Source organism: Opisthocomus hoazin, chromosome 6 (genome assembly GCF_030867145.1).
Source record: "Opisthocomus hoazin isolate bOpiHoa1 chromosome 6, bOpiHoa1.hap1, whole genome shotgun sequence".
Taxonomy (NCBI): Eukaryota; Metazoa; Chordata; class Aves; order Opisthocomiformes; family Opisthocomidae; genus Opisthocomus; species Opisthocomus hoazin.
In genome coordinates this window covers 6,149,306-6,172,029 of record NC_134419.1, presented here as the reverse complement: position 1 = coordinate 6,172,029, position 22,724 = coordinate 6,149,306, and the positions used below count along the sequence as shown (strand labels likewise).

Genomic DNA, 22,724 nt, shown 5'->3' with positions numbered 1-22,724 from the left:
AGAGTGAAACAACACACACTCTTCACTGTACACTCACCTGCCCCAAGTAAGGACATCATCGTAGATTGTGCTAAGGACACATCTGGCCTATCCCTGGATTGAGTCAACCAACAATGTAGTGAAAAGAGGGATTTTTACACAAGAAGTAATAAGGGGTGCGGTACTGGGAATATTGCCCTAATAACAATGGGAACTATTCGCACTAAAGGAACACATCTTTGGCTCATTCCACTAATTAGAGACAACAAGTCTTCCTGCTTGTCAGTTTTGTGCTACTTAAACTTGATACTTTCTGGGCAGAGTTTCATCTTTATTTTAGAACCTATTAGATACAATTAGCTTCACAGCTACTGTGCAATCTGCAACAGTCTCAAATAAATGTCCAGGTAGTTTAAAAACTCAAAATCCCCTTTAAATCATTAACAAACTTAATATGCTGCATTTCTTGGTGATTACTGCTATGTTCATTTATATTACTGCAGACCGAGTCTTGTTTCTTACAACATATCCAATACGAGTAACAGCTTCCTTAAAGACATTTGCTGCTCTTTCACAATTAGTGCCTTTCCATACAAAAAAAAAACCCACCCCAAACTGTTCACCATCCAATTTTGAAACTGATTTGTGTACATCTCTTTCAAGTGAGCGATTTACTAACAGCAGCTAGCAGCTGTGGTAGCAAGGTGCAATGTCAGCTACACTCCTGTAGCACGTGAAGCTGGCTCACTGACCGACACAGGCTGGAAAACTTAATTGCTCTGTTGACATTCACAACTGTAACACATCACAGCTCGGAACAGGCAGCCACAATTAACGCTTTGTAACTGAGGAGCCAGGAATTGGTGCTTCAGAATCTACTGACAGAGGTCCAGAGGTGAAATAAAAGCTTTTAAAGAAAGACTATGCTATAAATGAAAATAGTACACAAGGCCACATCACCCTCCAAAAATGTTGTTTTCTGTGTTTCTTTTTTTGGGAATTACATACTTGGGTTTTTTACATATACATAGAAACTCAACCCCTCCCCTCAAATAGACAACTTAAGAATGGGGTCTGCCAGCTGATGACCATAAGCAGGACTATGCGCTTCTGGCTGAACCGACTTAACACTGGACTGGCACCAGACATGTTCAGGATTTGTAGGGATATTCTCCAACAATAGAATAGTAAAAAGCAAAGAACCTATTCCTGGCAGCCAATGGGTCACCCAAAGAAACTGTTTAAGGGTCTGTAAGAATCATCTGTTTTCTGAGCTAGGAAATTATGGTGCACATCACACATCTCATGACAATTCTCCATTCTGCAGCTGAAAATTTGAGACCAGAAAACATTTGCTGGCAAGCCTTTAACATCATTTTCCATGCCTTCTGATATAGCTGTTATTACACACAAGCCCTAAAGATCCCTCCAATCTAACGGCATTACTTGACTTGTTTGGCTTATTTTCAAGGTGTGAAAATGCAGTTATGTCCAAATACACACACACGGACTCCCAAGAGAAAAATCCTCACATCAGCAGTCTCAAGCACGGATTCAAGATTCTCACTCTGGGGACCTGGCACCTCCCAGAGATGTTTGCAAGGCAGAATAAACAAAAATTGTTAAATATCTGATCAATAAAGCATTGCGTAAGTCTGTAGTATAAAACCTGTCATGGAAGACTAACACAGAACAAGGATAAGCCCTCATGCAAAAAGTGGAATATAAATTAACTTTAATTGCCAAAAGGTCACAGTTCAAAGCTTCAAAATGTATTCCTGCAGTATTCAGCCAATTAACTCATCAAACACTGTTTAACTAAAGCCACTGATGTTTACCACACTGGTGACTTTACATAAAGTAACATGGAGTTTAAGAAAGTGTTTTTGATGCTAATTGTTAGTCTTGGTAATGAAATTACAGTTAAATTACAATTTAAATGTTAATTTGATTTTGATAGAAGGCCACCAACAGAATTCATTATCATCAGAGCTAAGTCACATTATCTGCTCTCGAATTTAGTGCAACTTATGAATCAGAACCCCAAAGTTGTGTTTCTGTCAACAAGCAACAGGATCAGACGTTCCAAGATACAAACAAACCAAGCAGTTCCATTCACCCTCATGCCTCTCTAAAGTGACTTTCACAAAACCACCACCATTTTATAGCCAAGAATACAGATTTTTGATGATTCACTGTATTGTTGGGAAAAAAAATCATATTTTGTTACTATGTACCTATAAACAGAACCAAACTTAATTGCTTTGAAAACCAGTAATGAAAAAAATGCTTAAAGCCAGAATTAGAATCCAAAAGTTTACGTCCACCTTCCAGTTTGTATCACAGACATACTAAGCAATAGTGAGGAAATAAATTTTTCAATGCTTCAGCATCCCCAGCTGTAAAGCGTCAACAGTGATACTTCCCTCTGACACAGCATGCTGATGCACCATTCACCAGTGTTTGCAAGGTACCACAAGATGCTCAGGTGGAGGCAAGGTAGGAGAAATACATTAAATACCCATAAAAACAGACAGAGCATTTGTCTGTTCTCTGATCTGTCACACCCATCAGTTTGTGGAAGAAGCTATGAATCCTGAAGTCATGACTTGACAGTCCCTCTACCTGCCAGACTACTGATTAAAGCAGCTTTTCTCCTGATGTCAATTCTTTTTTCTTTTAATTAACTCCTAAAAGGAGGATATTCTGTTACCTAGAAGTGAAACCCAGGGGTAAGAATGAAAAGGCTTTCAAATAAATCAAAGCTACCACCTTGCACTTACGCTTGAACACACTGAGCATGAGGTATTGCATGGTTAAAAAAATTGTTACATTTTCGTACCTGTAACCTTATTGCTTTTTATAAACTGGTGCTCCAAGAGCTTAAAGAACTTCTTTAAACTCATGTTAAGCGGCTGACGTGGGACAAAAATCGAAGCATACTTCCCAGTTGCCTGTTCTTGCCATCAGATCAAACTCATTTAACCCACACTGCTAACAGCAAGCTCGGTATCCTTTTATGAACATGACAATATTAGTAAGCCTCAGAAAATGGTGTCATACATGGAATTTCCATATTACATTTTTATTTGGCAATAACAAAACTCACTGTGATTTCCTAAATGTTTTACTGATGAACTGACATTTATTTGTGAAGTATAGTACAGTTTTCAACTGTTTTAAGTCCTAAACAGATATAGCATCTTGCTTCTGCATTTTCATCCACAGGAAAAAATCCGTACGCAAAATTTGTGAGTACAGCAATAGATAGGAATGCTTTTTGTCCTTTATGTTCTGCTAAGAGAAAGTAAGCTCATTGGGGTGATACAGGGATTCTTTTTGCATACAAATTAAGGTCTTTAGTTCAAATTTTCACCATGCACTACTTTACACAAGCAAATGTAGTCTTAAGAAAAAATATTAATTTTTCATCATGTTAATATAAAGGAATGATATTAGTCTATCATTAAAGGAAAATAAATCCTGTGTTACAGACTCCACCTAACAGAAGCTGATTTGGACTCTCACCTCACCATAAAGATGTCCAAAGAAAATTCTGATTTGTTTAGTGGGTGTTCTCACAGAAAGTTTTGGACACTTAACAGAGTAGTACAAGTGCATTACAGAGACTGTGTAGTTAGACTAAACCCTTCTTAGTAAAGCTGCAGATCAAATACGATTTTCTAAAAAACATTGCTTGTACTGGTCTCCCTGATTTCCAGCATGATGATGCAATGTTACTAAGCAATATTCCCCAATGTATTTGTCTAGTTGTTTAGAGATAAATACAGTACTCAGCACTACAGCAAAACAAAATAATTGAGCCTCTCAAATCACATTTGAATTTAAAGATTCATTAAACTCAAAGAAGATGAATACTTTTGCCCTTTCACACTACTATTACCATAGTATTTAGTGGAATCTGTGACAGATTTGTTACAACCATTTTTGGCAAAGTATTTTAAAGTTTGCTAACTAGTTGTAGGCTAGGGAGAGGTCATGGAAAACACTGTTAAGAATGCCATTCATAAGGAACCAAGGAAAACACACTTATCTTGCATGTGTTTTCAGTATTGTCTGTGGATATAGTGAAAAACTTTATTCCATGAGCATAACTACAAACAGCCAGACTCTGAGTTGATACCATTATTCCTTCCAGCCCTTGAGTCTTCACAAGCACAAAAGCCACGCTTATTTCCAAATAACTCAAAATAACTTTGTGTGATATCAGATAAAAATTGTGCTTTAATACAATAAAACAATGAATCACAAATGTTTAGCATTTCAGTACTTAAGTTGATACTTCTATCTTCCTCTGCCAAAACACCAGGCATTACTAGAAGTGCCGCAGAAACACTAGATAAAGTATACATTATAACATTTTAGGGACCAAAGGTCAGGCTGTGGAAGGACCAGTTCAATAACACTGCTAAATACATATCTATACTTCTGTTCTAAGGATGCATACTGGTGTACAGTGAGACAGAAACTAGAACTGACAAAGCAGCTGAAATATTTAGAATTCAAGTTCCACGATGCATCATTACAAAACTGTGGTTAACTAATACAAAAAAAAAAAATCTTTAAATGCCTCTTGAGAGGTATCAGAACAATTGAAGTCAGAACTGCAGTAAAGTAGTGAGCAGGAAGATCAAGTAGCAAGAAACATTGAGCATGTTGGCTTTTTAAAATTTCTTTTAATTCGGCCCATGAAGCATACATACCAAAGACTATTCCTATGGCAGGACAAATCTGTGTTTTTTTCAAAATAAAAGCTTACAAAAGAAACAGGCACTTCCTTTCCATCTTTGCCCTCCTCATATAAAGAGCTACTGTTCCTTAATCCAAAAGCAATCCAAACGATTTGCTGGAATTAACCTCTAACACTGGCTAATTTGTTTTTATTCTCATTCTTCCTCAGTATTTCACTTCCTTATTAGACAGCTGCCACAGAACAGCATTGTAAACTGGGAAGATGACCAGAAAATGCCTCCAGAGAACATTACATCAAAGACACTTCCTGCCCAGCTGAGAAGCTGGTGATCCAGAGCTGTCTCCTACCTCCACTGACCCCACAGGCATCACCTGCGCTGATGAACCAGTAATTGGAAAGTGCTAGTCTCAATCAGAAGATTATTCTAACAACCACATTACACAATAAGGAGTTTATAAGTTATTAGAAATAAAGCTTACATTTAAAATTGACCAACTACACCTCTCACTTTTACCCCTATTTTCCCTAACATCATGTAGCATCTCTAATAGTCTGTGTCATATAAAGAATGAAAATCAGAGTATTCTCTTTCAAAAATCCAAGAAAGTATCAACATCACCAGAAGCTAAACAGAGGTTCTACAACATGGCCACTAATTTTTCAAAAGAGCGATGCCAAAAACCAGGAGTGCTAAAATAATAATTCCACTTGACATTCTGATGGCATCCAGCCAGGGACTCAATGCCAGAATCCACCACAGTGCTTTATTTGATTGCTTAATTGTTTTACAAGGCCAATTCCTAGACAAGCCACACTGTAAAACTTCCACATGAGAGAATGCCAGAAATATTCACTTTTGCGAAGCTCAACACTGCTCAGGAAACAGGAGACTAACTTTAAATTTATAAAACTGTAGCGTGAAATTAATCTCATTCTCTTGAAGGCTAAATACCTTTTTTTGTCCTTAAATAAACACAGCTCCTTCCATTCAATGATCAAAGAACTTCACAACCCTACCATTCGTGGTACTTTTAATAACGCATGCACCATTACCCTCATTTTACACACTCAAAGCTAAAACAGAAGTCAAGTTACACACCCACCGTGACACAGCGCTTCTGAGGCAGAACTGAGCTCTAATAATGAGGAGAGATGGGGTTTTGAACAGAACAGTTCTGCAGCATGACTAGCGAGAATGTTCCTGGCACTGTTACTCACTACAGTCGCTGGGCTGTTTCTTTTACAAAACCCCCTTCTCTTGAAATCAAACAGCATCTCAAAAGCAATTGCGGGCAAGTTTTATAATAAACTGTATCTAGTAAGATCTGGCGTATACGAGCTTTTGACCCAGTCCAATTAAAAAAAGAAAAAAAAATAAAAATAAAAAAAAGCACATGCTACAGGAGGCAGGAATAGCTAGAAGGTAATACAATCCGTTAATCACAATTCACCCAAAAGGTCACAGTAATGACTCTTAGAAGCTGTTTAAAAACAAACCAAGATCATTTTAGTAAAGGTTATACAAACCGTTGTTCACTACTTCCAGTGTAAGTGGGTTCCTACCCCTTACTGCGATTTTAGGTTCTCTGGTCACAATCCCACATTCATTTGCCCTGCTCTTCTCCACCCTATTTCCCCCCCAACTCATGGAAGTCGGCACTCACAGCAATTCATGGACACGCTGACAGACACTGTCATCACATTCACTTATAGTCTTGTTTTAAATTATAAGGATTTAGTGGCAGTTCATAAAACAGCTTATCTGCCAGTCGTATGAAAAGATCAGAATACCACCCCTCCACCTCCCCAGTCCCCCCGCAAAGAATCACACCACAAAAATGTGCCTAAGGAGTAAACACAGAAATCCCAGATTCTTGCCAAAATGCACTTAGATTTACTTCAGCTGACTGACATAAACATAGCAGTTCTGTCAAACAGGCAAAGTTACCTCTTGTAAAAGCTGGTGCTCTCAGCCTATCGAAGTGGTTTGGCACTACACAGGGCAAAACTTCAAACCGGCTGTGAACCTAAAGTTGAACTTCCCGATATTTCAGGAAGACTGCACAAACGAATGTGAAGCCACCTTTGTATTTCCAAATTTGTCTGCCCTTTTTCTTCTAATGACTTAAGCATGGTCACGCTAACAGCATCAACTCCAGCGGCACACCACAGCTATTAACGCAAAACTGAATCAACTGTACACTCTTTGGAAGACATTAAACTGCTGAAACTGAAGTTTCAGCCCTTGTGAAAATGAATTTCTCTATGTCTTCATCCCAAGTCTCACATATAAAGCACAGAGCATGTGTTGGGCTAGCTCACAGCAGCTGTGTTGCTTCCAGGCAAGTTATTCCAAATTTAGGCTTCTGTAACACTTCCAGATAGCCATGAAGACCAGCAGTCCAGACCACTGAAAGAGGATTCACACTGGTTTTACTATCTTATCTAAAGAAGCCATGTTTTCACTAGTATGGTATGTATCTGGCTGCTGCGCTACTCTCAAAACCAACAGACAAGCCTTTCTTTGATCAACATGCTTACTGAACAGATTCTAACATTATGTAGTAGAAAACAAGCATATGCAAACGTAATGGATTCATTACTGATTAGGGAAAATGTAAAGTGTTTAATCATTCATAAATCTATTCTTATACGCATAGTAAACTGTACTCAGCCAAAAAAAGAATGTAAATACAAAGTACAGACCTGTTACACACACATCTTGGAGAATGACTAAAGCTTTCTTGTTATTTTTAAATTTAAAAAAATCTAATTCTAATTTTTGTTAATGATGATTACTAGACCAAAAATTTTTTTTAAAGGAAAACCTTCTAATAATTATGCTCTTGAGTCATATGTATATTATTGATATATAAAATCCAAAAATCAAAACAAAAACCACACTACTACCCCTCCACTAAGTAAAAGTTAAAACTGGTATTATGATGAGAAGGAGGAATAGACTCTGAGCTGTTAGAAAGAGGACACCGAGAGGAAGAAAACCAGAAATAACATCTGAATTACCACACGCGCGTATGGAGTACAATATGTTTCAACACAATGTACATGACTACAATGAATAATATAGCTATTTGTGCAATGGCTTTCTGTGCAGCTTCGTATGCCATGAGCTTGTGCTGAATGGAAAACTACTTATTGATTAACCACCTAAGTAATAGCTGGAATTTATTAAATGTAGCTCTACATTTGAAGAACCAAAAAACCCAAGAACTGATCATATGTAATTTTCCCCTCTTTTATAAAATATATGTCAAAAGCTGCTAGGTTGTACTGCAATATTGCACAAGCACAGGCAACAACCACAAGTCTTCAGATTTTTACAGGTATAATTTATATTACAAAGATACTGTTCTGCTTACATGTGCAGGAACTGACTGATGCTTATATGCAAATGAGTCCAATTACTAAATCGAGGTCCGAATTTATATAAAGTTTCACAGAGCAAGACACTTCAATCCTTCTGAAGCACCTACTTTGTGGACTTGCAGTCATTTGCCTATGTGCACATGTTTTGGTTTCCCTTCTGTGGGTTAACAAGAACACACGTCAAAGCAAACAAGAACATGAGCAGCAAATGAAAGTGAAGTGCAAGTAAGTTTGATTTGACATAGAAGCTGAAATAACAGGGGAAAAAAAAAATCTTCTTAGTGAGGGTTGTCAGAAGTGTCATTTGTAACAGGAACAGGAGGGGGAAAAAAAAGTGTTTCTCTGACGTTTACATTGACAGCTTCTCTTGAAATGTTACACTGACAACCCAGACTGTCCCTACCATAACTACATCTGACAGGAAAGTCCACTCTCTTGATGGCTACAGAGATCTGAATGCAAATTAGCAGAACTCTCATTCACTCCCAACCCTTCAAAGCTAAAGCTAGAAACCAGTTCCCTATAGCTTCAACCAGTGAACTCAAACAGCAGCTCCTCTTCTGCACAGCACACGCCGTCCCACAGATCACCTCACTCCACAAGCACACATCATCATTTTAGATGAGCTAAGGATCTAACCCAGTTAGTTCAATGAACAGGATCACGCATCTTTGTTCTGCAAGACTGGACTTCAATATACTTGAGAGTATGGACACGGATGACCTGTGCAAGTGTAGCTACGTACAAAACACGTGCATGTATTCGCCACATACATTTTTATGGATACATACACACATAGACACAAAGATGTAACACTTCCAGCGCAGGAAATCCCCAGGATACTCTTCGCTGAAGCCTGCGAGGGTACGTGAGTTTCCCTGGTTTTATTCACGTGCTTAGGCATCTGCCACTGGCCACTTCTCAAGACAGAGACTACGCAAGGTGGCTCTTTGGTACCGCACAGCAGGGCTGTTGCTCTGTTCTCATCCCCTCGGGTTCCATAATCTGGACACTATTAATTAGCTCTTCTCATATGAGCCCTCTGAGAAGTTTTGGAAAAAAGACCTGGAGGAGGAGAAGGCTTTACAGGTGAGTGCTATGAGAGTGTTGCAGGCGCCAGGGAAAGTGCTATGAGCGTACCTGCTGGCTGAGGAGTTCAGAGTTCTGGAAGAGGATGGAAGAGAGAAGAGAAAAAGGCAGACAAGGAGGAAGGAAAGAAACCGGGAAAGACTGACGCTCTCCGGCACTTCTACTTCAGGCTCATTTTAGAACACAACTGTAATTTACGTTATGAGTTAAAGCCTTTGTTTTGAAAATATTTAAGCTCGCTGCATTTCTGTTTCTGAATTTATGCTTAGCTTATCCAAATAAAATTGTATGCGATGTAATACCCAGACTGCACTTTCCTTCACATTGCGCAAACGTTTAAAAAACCCACTACACAGTCAGTAGTCCCTCGGATTACGCAAGAAGGCAGAAGAGGGGAAGGAAAAAAAATCCCCAGTCCCACGGTAGCCACACATTCCTCGAATGCCAAGGAAAAGCCCGGGCGCTCTCCACCTCGCAGCCACCGCAAGGCAGAGCCGCGGCGCGCAGTGCCCGGCGGCGAGGGACGGCGAGGCGGCAGGGCGCTCGGGGAGAAGCCCCCGGGGTGGGGTGGGGGTCCTCCCCCGGGGACACCCTCCCGCCGGACCCCCGCCCGCCGGCCGGGACCCCCGCAGCGGGGAGGCCGCCGGGGAGCCTCCACCCGCCCGGCGCTGACAGGAGGCCGTCCCCGGGGCAGGCCGCAGCTCACCTCGGTCTCCACCACTTCGTGGTAGGCGGGCGGCGGGTCGAAGCCTCCGCCACCGCCGTCCCCGTCGCGGCTGCCCTGCCCGCCGGCGGGGGAGCCGTGCCCGCCCGGCGGGCCCTGCCCGCTCTCCATCGGCTCGTAGCCGCCGTAGTGGAGGCCGGGCCGCTCGTTGGTGAGCAGCGCCACGGCCTCGTTGATGTCGTTCTTGGCCAAGCGCAGGGCCTTGCGGATGGCGGCCGCGTCCGAGAAGCCCATGCAGAGCAGCGTGGTCATGTGCTGCTCCTCCTCGCTCTCCATGGCCGCGCCGGGGCCGGGGCCCGGGGGGGGGGAGGGGGGGGGCCGCGAACCGAGGGGCGCCGGGCTCAGGCGCTGCCCGCCCCGCGCGCCGCCATGTTGACGGGAGCGCCTCTCCCCTCAGAGCCGCCGCCGCGGCGGCCGCCCCCGCCCCCCCCCGCGCGCGCCCTCACACACGCGCCCCCTCCGCCCCGCCCTCAGCCCGGAAGCGGCGGGCGAAGCCCGGCTGAGGCAGCGCACGCCAAGCCCGCGTCACGTGACGGGGGAGGCTCAGCCCGAGCATGAATGGACTGGCAGAGGTGTGTGGGGGGAGGAATGCGAGGGAGAGGCCGTCGCCATAGCGACGGGAGCGGGCGGGCGTGGCCGGCCAGGGTCACGTGAGGGGGAGCGGCGTCGCCAGGGCAACTGGAGCCAGGCCTGAGGGCCGGGCCTCGCTGCGGCCTGGCGCTGCCTCAGCGGGTGGGCTCCGCCGAGCTGCCGGGCCTGGGCTGCGGGGCCGGTCCCCCGCCCGCTGCCGGTAGTTCCTCCTTCAGTTACCAGTGAACGAGTCCCGCAGGGGCACGGCGGGAGAGGCGGTGGCTGGGCTTTCACCGCGAAACACCCGACAGGCCCGGGGCGGGCGAGGCGGGAAAGCGGGCAGGGGCTGGCGCGCCCGGTGGGGGCCGGTGGGCAGGGAGGGAGCGGCTCGGCCAGGCGTCCTGCTCTGAGGTGATGAGGGTCGGCTCGAAGGAGGAACGAAGGCCTGACCCCCGCCGAAGGCTGCGGCCCTGTCTGTGGGTGGCAGCTGGAGAGCCGGTCCCGGAAGGGAGGCGGCGAGCGGCGGCGTTTTGGGCCTGCCCGGGCGGAGAATGGGATTCGGAGGGGAACAGCGAGAAGCTGCTGTCTGACCCCAGGCTGAGCGTGCTGCCAGCTTCCAGGTCGTTTCTCTGCAGAAATGTGTTCTTTAAACGTGTAATATAGCAAACGGAGATGCAAATTCATACAAAACAAAACGGTGCAATCAGCAAAAAAAAAAAATATTTAAAATTGCTGGTGCCCAAAGCAGAAAATAAATTGTCTATATTTCTCACACACATTTAGCAAACTCTGGTACTGCACCAAAGTCAGTAGATCTGGATCTCCCGGCAATCTCCCAGGCAAAATTTATCACTTTGTTTTAACACCATCTTCTCTGTGTTCAGAGAAGAGAAGGAAGGAGGCAGCATGAAAAAAATGTGAAGGCCAGTGCAGGTGTCTGCATGTATAGGTTTGTCTTTGGAGGCTTGTTTTTTCTGGCAAACTGTTTTGATGATGGCTGGTGTCACTGAAAGTGCTGGGGTTAGGAATCTGGAAACAGCTGTCTGAAGTCTTAGGTACAAATCGCATTCAGTGTAAAGGAAACTTCAAGGTCTAGGGAATACCGACAATATTTAGATGTCTAACCTACAGGAACTTTCAGAGCTCTGTGTCTGCTCCTGAGTTTGGCTGTAGAAAGCGACAAACTGATGGATCAGTCTGTTGGGCTGGCAGGGTTTGGGATTAATTTTTAGATTGCAGTATGCCACCAGTGGTCTCGTATTCCTTGTATACTGACCGAAAAGGTAATCATACAGAATCAGAATCACCCAGAATGTTCGGGGTTGGAAGGGACCTCTGTGGGTCATCTAGTCCAACCCTACTGCCGAAGCAGGGTCACCTACAGCAGGCTGCACAGGACCTTGTCCAGGCGGGTCTTGAATATCTCCAGAGAAGGAGACTCCACAACCTCCCTGGGCAGCCTGTTCCAGTGCTCTGTCACCCTCAGAGGGAAGAAGTTCTTCCTCAGTAATCATGACTCCTTTGTCTTGCTCATTCATGTCTGATACTTTTCCCATAGGCTGACATTCAGTGGAATGGAGGTAATGAGCGTATGACTCTGAACTTCAGCTGCTGGATCTAAGGAAGGTCTTTCATTTATGCTGATCTCCGGTTATAAAAGAAACTGTTATGGCTCCAGCTTGGCAGGCTTCAGAAAAATGCCAGCACTTCAAATGCATTCAGTTAATGCGCTGAATATTGACTCACTGCTTGCTCACGTGACCAACATTTAAATTACACTTTCTCATTTTTGAAGCATATTATAAGTAATGGTTTAATCCTCACAGCCTGATGAAGTCAGTTGGCATCATTTTCCCCTACTAATGGAAGAAAAGTTTGTAGGAAAAAGTAATATCTTTTATTAGATGTCATGATTGCTTTCAGTTTTATTTCAAGGAAGTGTTCCTGTAAATTGGTGCTGAGCTAACTAATGAAAACATACCAAAAATAATGGAGGAACTGATTGTAATCCCAGGTGACTAAGAAAGAAGAGAATGCTTTACCATTAAGTTACATATAGTCTATAGTCCAGCTGTGCTGAAGGAAGTTTGAAGGCAGTTTGAATTTACCAATGTGTAAGCGTAACACTTGGACACAGCAGCTCCACATAACTGACAATGAGGTGTAGTGGTCCTAAAATTAGTTTTTACAGACTTCACTGACAGCGTCTCTCTTGAGACTACTTAAAGGACAAGATCGCACATTCCAGCTTAGTGAAGGAATGGGCGCGTCTTCTTCTAGAAGTCACTCAGCCTGGAAGTCCCAGTTTGCAAATGTTTTTCGTGCATGGTCAGTTCAAGAAAAGTTGCAGGGAGAAGCACAGCAAACTTGTCTAACTGAGAACAAGAAGAGCAGTGAGTGAGTCTTTCCTGATGGGGCACTGGGAGGTGCAAGGAGACAAGGGAAGGAAAGAAATTGAAGGAGGGAGCAAATATCATCAAAATCTCCCTTTGGATAACTTGGAGTTTGTGCCTATGTAGTTGCCAGTTTGATATGACACGTGTTTACTAGTTATTTGATCGTGCTACTTTATGGAAGGTAGTTACTTGCTACGGAATGCATCAGTTGTGTATCCCAAAGCATACCTGGGCATGAGGAACCCCTATGTTACAGAAAAGAGACATTTTGGAACAGAAACTACTCTTCTGGTAAGTGGTCATGCTGTGACATCGAACCTGGCTGCTCGGGTTGACCATGGTGTTGCCAGGTGGCCTAAAAATAGAGTTTGATGGAGAATTGCAATGATTTCTGCAGAGATGTTGCAGTAGGAGTGTTTGGTTCATTTGTCTTTTTAACTGAAAGTGCTTTTATGCTGTCTTCATAAGCCTGTTTTAAAGCCAGTCCTGTGTTTACAGCGCTCTCACTATTTAAACAGTGAATGCAGCATTTTCCCTCAAAGGGAAGCAGCTGTATTGTTCTGGTGGAACATACACATGCAGCCAAACTAAGAGGTGACTCTCAGGCTTGTTGAACTTGTTGTTTACAGCTGTTGGGGAATTCCAACCAAAATCTCAGATGTAACTGGAAAACATCCTTTGCCACCCCGATTTTGTTTCCCTCTTTGTTGTACCTTCCCAGCCACGACTATTACATACATACTTAGGGACTTTGATAGAAGGGAATTTAAAGTTTATGTTGCCACCAAGTCTTCAATTTCACGTGTGTGTTTTACTGAGGATAAAGGAGCATCTTTCTCATATTGTGTTAGAAGTACTATAGGAATATGTTACCAAGGGAAGCTTAGTACGAGCTAAAACTTAGTGTTCATAAATCTTTTATAAATAATGACTAAATATGGGAAATCAGGACAAAATTTAATTACAGGGCTCCACCACTATATGGAAAATAAACACAGAAGGAGTTGTATGAAAACTGGAGTTACAGTAGCTATAAGAAATTTCCTTTGCAGTTGTTGAATGAATGAGGAATGTGTGTGAGTCTATGAAACCCAGCTCCTTCGTTTGGAAGGGAAGAACTGATCTTCTTACTGATTTTCTTACTGATATTTGTGGTTTGGGGTTAAGCGGCTAATATAGTTGGATCTCATGATGGTAAGAATAGGCTTCTGTCCTGTCTACCAGAGGAACAGAAACACTCTCCACAGGCCGCAGGGTAAATGTTTTTATTTGTAGGCTTGCAAAGAGGCAGCAAAGCAAATGGCATTGTCTTGCAGGAAATCTCCTCACCCAGTGGAGACTAGGAGGTAACTGTCTGATGAGAAATATCCCATCTCTGTACCCCTAAACATGCCAAGCACAGACAAGAAGAACACGTTTACAAAAGTTTCCATAATTTTATGGTTTGGATGGACAAGGAACTTCTTGGTTTCTTGTGTAGCTGGCTGTTGGGCAAAGGAACTCTTTACTACCTGGAGAAGGAGTGTCTGAGATATCATAGAAACTAGCTTTTGTATAGTGTTGTGAAGAGCTAAGTTAGGTTTTCTGGAATGACTGTATCTTTCATTCCTTCCTTTTATTCCTTGTCACACCCAGTCCCTCCCAGTTTCCTGCTTCAGCTTCATTTATAGCTAAATGTAATAGGTGGGATTTAAGACAGCTTCTCAGGGAACAGTTAGTGCAAATCCCCCTGAATTATTGCAAATCACATTTATGATATGTAGATATTGATGAATCGTGTTTAGTTGCCTTTAGCAGAGGGGTTAAAAGCATTTGTGTAGTGAAGGACTATGTAAACTCCCTGAGAAGTGCAGTTGCCACGGACAGATAAGAAAATGCATTTGACTCCTCAGGTAGCTATGCAGCTTGACACAAACCAAAGATTTTAGCAGACAGAAGAAGTGTGTGAGTCTATTCATGAGCACCAGCTGACAGATTCATGCAATATACTTTTAGACTTTGTCTATGCTTGGAATTTTTGCTGCCTTCACAGCTTTTGGCTGTCTAGAAAGGAGGTTTGTGCTGGGGTAACCACCAAGGCAAAGCCTGCTGTCAGCAGTGATTTGCGAAGAGGCTGTTTACCTTGGTTTCAAGCTGGGATTCATGTACACTATTAATCATAATTACAACATTTAGCTCTAATACAGTGCTTTTAAGACGGGTGTCTAACAAGCCTTATAGGGGGATGGAGGGGTATCATTAGCTCCTCAACATGTATTAATTTTTACAACTGCTACAAACCATAGTGAGGCTGAAAGGGAAAGAAGAAAGGTCAACAGATCTCGTGGTGTTGGTGTGCTTCCTCCAGCAAGTCTGTCTCCGTTGTTATTCTAGCATCCAAAGGGAACAGGAGCTGAACCATGACCGTTTTTTCTACAGCAGAAGCTGAGTACCCGCTGGTCTCCTGAATACAAAAATGAGGTTTCATACTGTTTCCCTTGAATGGAAGCAGCATGACATGAGCGTGAAAAGAGTGGAACAGTATGTTAAGGGAAACACAACTGAAAGGAGAGAACAGCTGACTCCAGGGGCTGAGCAGATCTGCCCGCTCTGCTTGACTGTACGGGTTTGTTTCCAGCTCCCCGACTCGGAGCCTCTCATGGGTCTCACAACACAGCTCCACAGCTCTGGGCTGGAAAATGAAACAATTGCAAGGGGGTTGTTCGTTCTTCCTGAAACAAGCTTCACAAGCTTGTTTGTGGAACGTGAAAGCTAGGGCTGAACTTTAAAACAAGCTGAAAGCACTAAGATGCCAAAATGCAGAGTGAAGCCATTCAATAGAATCAGATTTGGAACAGAGCCCTGAAAAAACCTTCAGTTATGACTAATCCATTTTTAATGTGCGTGGTTGTAGGTAAAATCACTTCTTTTAAAGATCATTTCTCTCCCTGTGTTGGTTACAGTTCTTTACTGTCATTTTAGTTAAATGACGTGTTGACATGTGAGTTCAGTATCAGATGAACTGCAATGACAGAATTATTTCTGATGCTGGAGTGACCCTGGCTGAGCTACTGGCGAAGGGGAGGAACGATACAAACAGGATATTCAGTGTCAAGCTGCAGCAGCACCCTGAGAGACCCACCCAGAGGTAGGCACTTGAATGCTCACTCTGTCCTCCAGCCAAGTTAGCTGAAGAAACTTGACGTAATCGTAGACTATAGAGCTCAGTTTGTGCAGGGACAAACCCATGCAGTGGCATTTTAGAAGCGAACCAGTCTGAAATGGAAACTTCTGATGTTCTTGTTACACTGAACAAGCCTGTGAGGCACCACGTGGTTTTACAGGGTAGCCTTTGGGTGCTTTTATTTTGTCCTCAAGTTGTCTCAGCCTCATTTGCTGATCCCTTCTCAGGGATCCTGCCAATGCTGTGATGCAAAGTCACTGAAGTTAACACACTGCTGTAGGGCGGGGAGATGTGGTATGACACTCTGTGTTTGAGTGTCATGGCTGTTGTGGTACCAACCCAACATTTACAGACTTTGCTGTCTTGTTATAATCAGTAGAACTGTGAATAGAAGTGTGAATTCAATACAAACAAGCAAGAGGCTGTGGAGGGGAACAGCATGGAGACTCTGTTTAGGCAGGTAGGAAACAGTACAGTGAATCCAACGCTGATGGGTATGCTCCACTTACGGACTACATCAGTCTAGCTAAGGGCAGTGCAGTGTGGTGACAGCGCTTGTAGTAACACGCCGTACTCTGGCGGTGAAGGCTGTTTTCTGTAGTGCGTGTGTATCCAATATCCAGGAACAAAAGCAGCTGGCGTTTCCCTGGCGTAGGCTGAAATGTGGTGCAATGTGATAGAGCAACAGGGAACTCTGTGCTGGCTTTTTGCCCTGCGCAGATTCCTTTTGAATAAGGTTTTGACCTTTAAAGCAAGACCTGCTTCTTCAGTTTCTCAATGTCTAAATTCTGCATTGACGCTTGAGAAACAAGTCTGTGAAGCTGGAGGATTTTTTGAGCTCTCATTAGTGAAGCACAGAATAGGCAGGAAGGAGTCTGCTGAGGGAGAGTCACCAAGTGGAAACCGTTTTACAGATCTGGTGCCTTTTATCTTTTATTTTACTCTGTTCCATGGCAACACAGGCTTGTGTGGTGCTGGGCTTAGAACAGAAAACTGGTTTATATTGAAGACTGGTCCACAACTCCTTTCCTGCTCTTAAGAGGCACCTCTGCCTCCTGATCAAAACACCACCTTGTTTGCCCTCAATGATGTGGAAACCTGAAAACGTGTTCCTGCTGCCAGGGTTTTGTGCTAGAGCACTGCAGCTGCTTAGCACCAGCAGCCCCATGCAGGAGTTTGGAGGTGGGAGAGGTGAAAACCACTCTCCTGACTGAAAATCTGGTGGTATTTAGTCAGAGGGGGTGTGATGGAAGAACCTCTTTCTCCTTTTGATTAACATTACCATTGCTTCAGTTGTATCTGCATAGGATTTCTCAATGTCTCATTCGGGCAGATTCTGTCACTTCATGCAGATAATATATTAAGTGCAGACCAAAGAGCAACTGAAACTGAAACTCAGCACTGGGGTGGGAGGCAGCAGCCATTCTGTGCCTGAGGAAGGCCTCGGTGCTGTGCTTCGGGATCTGCGGACGGGACTACAGGGGAGGTGGAAGTGAGTGATTATTTTTGGTTCAAACACAAAGCTTACGTTTTCAGAAACAACAACAGGTTCTTCAAGGCTGTGAGGGCCTAAAGCTGTGGATTTCTCCTGTCTCATCTGTGCATTGGCACACACAGCCATGTTGTCGCTTTCACAGTGCATTTGATCTGTCAGTGTCTCATTTGAAGGCTCTCTATCTTCACCAGCAAGGTGCTTCAGGGCTGAGTCGCACCCATGTATCAGCGCTGTTACAGTGCGCTGTTATCAGCTACTCTTTTCACTCCTAGGGTGCTCCCAGGCTTTGATCTGTTACCATACCGCAGGAACAACTTCCCTTGTTTTTTAATGCTGCGTTACATTGTGTGAGGCCGTCATCAGTCCACAGATGCTGCAGTCTCTGCTGTCTGTGCGCTGCTTTTACAAGCACATCCATAATTTTTCTATAAAGCATGAAATAAACTCTTGTTCCCCTCAATCCTCAAATAACCATAGTGGAAATCACGTTACTACAAGATGACAATTTCCATCAAACACTACATGCAGGTATAATAGTATGGTTAATTCTTCCCTTCCTTATCCCTGTTGCATTTGTCTGGTGGCTGCTTCTTTTCTAAAACTATGGGACAGTGGCTGTTTACTCCATCTGCACAGCACTGGTGCTGTGGGCTCTGACTGGTCTGTAAATCCTCGTGTTGCTGAGCAGTGGTGAATCCTGTCCTGCAGCAGGAAGTCCCCCTTTGCTCGCCAGGCTGGATCTTGGTAATTTGAGACTGAGTCTGTCAAAGCTAGAGACCTCACTGGAAAGACAGGTGCTCTGTGTGCAGCAGGACTGAAAACAGTTTCTGTGTTTTACAGGTTTTTTACAGTGACAGATGGGCAAAAGCAGAGACAACATAATAATTTAAAACTTGTTTGCTTAAAATCAGCTAAATTCCTAATAGTGTTGGAAGCAAGACCGGTAGCAGCATCTGAGCTGGTTCTGCTGGAGATGGTGCTTATCGGATGACCTAGCAAATCCTTCCTAACTTGAAGGATTTGGGGCAGAAACTCTGGTATAAGAAACCCGTGCCATCTCACCGCTTACAGAGCAGTCAGTTCCTGCTGTTGTGGTGCAGATCAGTGATCCAACTCGTTTCATCTGTACACTTAAGGGTGGGCCTTGCCTGGGCTATGGGGTGGAGGATATGTTTGCTACGCTTGATTGTGCCATGCAGGGAAGGCGGTGGCTACGATGTTTGTCTGCTGATGGGGTCCAGCCAAGTGGCACAGCCCATATCTGCAACACATCCCTTACACCTGGAGTCCTGACCACAATATGCTGATCCTAATGTGATTTAGTAGTGACGAATCACTTTCCTTCCACTGGCCAGGTTGGGCTTGTTTTATTTATGCCTTAAAACCTAACCTGTCCTCCCACACTGTGATCTGTGCAAAACTATTTGGCAAGTTAAAAGCTCTGCCGGGTGTGTGGGCAGGAGAAGGGCCACAGCCTGGTGTGGAAAACATGTGAGATGTGGTCCAGGCTTGTGGGGAGGATGAGGCGGGGACCAGAGGTGCCAGTTGTGTGCTTAGTTCGTATGACTTGCCCAGCCTGTTTCACAGACTTGTAACTACTGATCCTTGACTATGTTTCAGGCCTGGCCTACAGTCACTAATTGTCAGTGTCCTGGGGCTTCTTCCAGATTTTAATTGTCCCTATTAGTATGATGGATTCTGGAAGTAAGGACACATTGGTACTGTTTTTGCTGCTGCTGTTGTCATTGCTGGGGCTGCTGTTAAAGCTGCTTACTGGCATTTGCCCTCATGTGAAATGTGTAGGTGAACTATCTATAAATGTGTGGAGAGATCCCACATCTCTGTCTTGTGCTCTGGTTTAAGGGTGATCCCCACCGGGCGGGGAGAATCTGTCCAGGACTTCAAAGGAGGTTAGTGCAGAGCTGAAAATAATCGACTTCTTCTGAACCTCGGCGTTGTCTTTACGATGGGGTGGATTTACAGGGGCAGGAGTGGGGCTGGAGAAGCGGCACCCTGTTTCCTTGTTAGCTCTGCCTATTGCAGCATGATCTCCCATCTTCAGGGTGAAGAGGCACTTTTCCTGCTGCACAGCCCCCTCTCCTGTCCTCCCCTCCCTCTGCACAGCAGATGCACGCAGCTCGGTCCTGGGCTGCATTCAGCCTCTGTCTGTGCTTTCTTCCCCTCTTTGCTGTCTGCAGCGGGTTCAGCCTGGTGTGCAGGGGGGAAATGGCTCTTTTTCCGGAGCAGTCTGGTCCCAGGCACACGGGAAGTAGTCTCTGTGCTGCTCAAATACTCTTCTGAAAGCGGATACAGCAACTTGCTTTCATTATTCCTCTCCTGAAAGGTGCAAATTACCTCACTCTCTAAAGCATGCAGTTTCTTGAACAGCGAGATAAATATAGCTGAATTTCTAACATGTCTGATTGTCTTTTACCTTTCCACATGTGGATTTGCTGATGACTAATAACAGGCAAGCTTCTCAGCCTGTCCTCAGTGGAAACATGATTTTTCTGCCTGACTCCCAATTTTTATGAAGCTGAGGGAAATTATCTGCCTTTGAGGCCTGCACCTCAGTGTCCACCTTGTTTAGGGCTGACAAAAGGACTCGAGTAGGATGAGATAGACTCAGAGGCACCCAAAATGGATAGCATGAGCCTAACTGCCTAAGAAACAAGGCTAAGGTGGTGTGGTTGCAGTGAGGAAAGAAGACCCTTCTTTCCCCAAGAGCTCCAGGCATGCTGGCTGTATCTGCAGGGCACCCTGCCCTCCTTTGGTCCTAAGCGGGCTCTGGGTGTGGGCTGAGGAACCTGCCCTTCTTCAGTGTCCGGGTGGCCAAGGAACGATGCTGGAGCCTTGTGGGGGAATCTGGTGTGTGTTGTAATTTATAAACTCGATCTGAGTTACAGACTTTGTAGGTGATTCCAGCATTCCCTCCAGGACCTCACAAAAGGGTTCATCTGCACCACATGGAATCAGTTGTAGGAAAAATAAATTATGAGTGATTTTATCATTTTATGCAAGAAAACGCTGTAAGAAACTGCAGAAATCTGCTAGTTGGGTTCTTGAACACATGGTGGAAGAGAGAGTCCAGCGGAGGGCTATGAGGATGATGAGAGGACTGGAGCATCTCTCCTATGAGGAAAGGCTGAGGGAGTTGGGCTTGCTCAGCCTGAAGAAGAGAAGGCTGAGAGGGGACCTAATAAATGTTTATAAATATCTACAGAGTGGGTGTCAGGAGGATGGGCCAAACTCTTTTCAGTGGTGCCCAGTGACAGGACAAGGGGCAGTGGGCACAAACTGCAGCAGAGCAAGTTCTGTCTGAGCATGAGGAAGAACTTCTTCACTCTGAGGGTGACGGAGCCCTGGCCCAGGCTGCCCAGGGAGGTTGTGGAGTCTCCTTCTCCGGAGATATTCAAGACCCGCCTGGACAAGGTCCTGTGCAGCCTGCTGTAGGTGACCCTGCTTCAACAGGGGGGTTGGACTAGATGACCCACAGAGGTCCCATCCAACCCCTACCATTCTGTGATTCTGTGAAGACTTTAATCTGTTTTTTCTTGGAAATAAGAGTTTTATGTAGATTTTGGAAAATCATAATTATGACAAAAAACATTTAAGAGAATTTACACTTCCAGATGTAATGGAGTCATAGGAATGATCTGGGAACAGAGACTTGTTTAAAAGAGACATCTCTGAACTGATCTCAGCAGTGCTCTCTGGGGTTATGCTAGCTCAGAGCCTGTCCCTGGCTGCTGCCTGAGCAATTTAGTGTGAAGCTGAGCACTGGACTGCTCAATACAGTTGTATTAACAAGTGTGATGTAATGGTTTCACATTGGCACATTTCTGCTACATGTTGTGCTTGTTCCTGCCCTTGTGTGGTTTATTTTCTACTGGCAGTGTCTGACATTGTGTTCAACATTTTTGATGTCCTGCAGAACCTCATTAGTCTGCTCTATCTCCATTTTGGATTACTGATATTTCATGTTACAGCAAGACAGGGGGGGCTATGGAAAGTTAGCTGTTTTTCAGGGCGATTGTGTTCTTTTGTTTTGTCTTTTATCAAAATAATTGTTGTCAGCAAGAAAACCCAATGAGACTTGGAAGTGTACGTACCCACTGCGCGTACTCTTGAAGGAGCAACAGGTGGAAATAGGCAGTGCTTGGGTCAGAGCGTCCCAGGACGGTGAGTGTCCTGGGGCTGCACAAGTTGATGGATATCTCCCCTTTCATCTAACTGCACACGGAGCCTCAGAGCTAGTTCTAAAAAAAAAAAAGATTCTGTGATCCCAAATGTCTCACCTCTCTTACCTGCCTTACTCAAGGAGTCACCTCCCCTCACTGTGCACCTCCCATGTGGACTGCAAATCGCCCCGGTGCCTGTAGCTCTGTTTCTGCACCGTCCCAGTGCTGCCTGCTCTGCGCTGCCTGGCTCCCCACAGCTGGAGAGTCACCGGGGGCTATGCCCGCATCGTGAGTCAAACCCTAGGCAAAGTCAAACTCTAAACACCTACACAGGGAGTGGGAGAGCTGGGTTTTCTGCGTCGCAGGGGAGTTCGTACACACCTCCCAGAGACGGCTTGAAACCACGAGCTGCCGATGAAGGCCTGGGCAGGCTGAGGGAGGGCTTGGGGCACTCTTGCTGGGAAGCAGAGGGGTAGAGCAGGGCAGAGATACCCACATGAAAGAGCCCTGTGCGCTTGGGCAGGAGGAGCAGGCTCTGGGCTCTGCTCTCAGCACACTTTTACTAAGAACCTGAGGAGACATTTCTATTTTAGGAACCCGCTGTCCTGGGGTGCAGGACACCCGCTGAGCACTCTGCCAGGCTGGTACTCTTCCTTATGCTTTTAAAAGAAAAAAATCACTTCTGATCCATAGTACCCCTCAGCAGGGAGTGCCTGCCCTTGACGAGCATTCTCAGCTCCCGGTGTAAAGAAGCCTGACAGCACATGGTGTTCAGAGGAAGAAGCATCCAAAGTGATGTCTCTGATTGCTTGCCTTTGCTGGTTCCCACTCCGAGAAATACATTTTTTACGCCTAATGCTAGGGAGGCAGAGGTGCTGCGTTTGGGTTTCTAAATCCTGGAGGGGGCTGTAGGTGCAGAGGTACATTGGGTTAACATAGAGCTGGTTACCTGACCAGCTTTTGTTGTCCTGTGACAGCTAAAACATGTCATTAGGTGGGAAAGCACATGCTGGCTAACAGAGTTCG

The 22,724-nt window shown here is 44.7% G+C and overlaps 1 protein-coding gene across 3 annotated transcripts in view; it reads right to left on the bottom strand.

Annotated features, from left to right (window-relative positions):
- Positions 1 to 10,229, bottom strand: part of USP24 (ubiquitin specific peptidase 24) — a 67,047-nt gene extending 56,818 nt beyond the window's left edge. For 2 of the 3 annotated variants that reach the window (XM_075424426.1, XM_075424428.1), the window contains exon 1: positions 9,876 to 10,229. In XM_075424426.1, coding sequence (XP_075280541.1) covers positions 9,876 to 10,169 — 294 coding nt within the window. In that variant the 5' untranslated portion in view covers positions 10,170 to 10,229. The remainder of the gene's footprint in view (positions 1 to 9,875) is intronic. The other variant, XM_075424427.1, reaches the window with a different exon arrangement.
- Between the last annotated feature and the right edge of the window lie 12,495 nt (positions 10,230 to 22,724).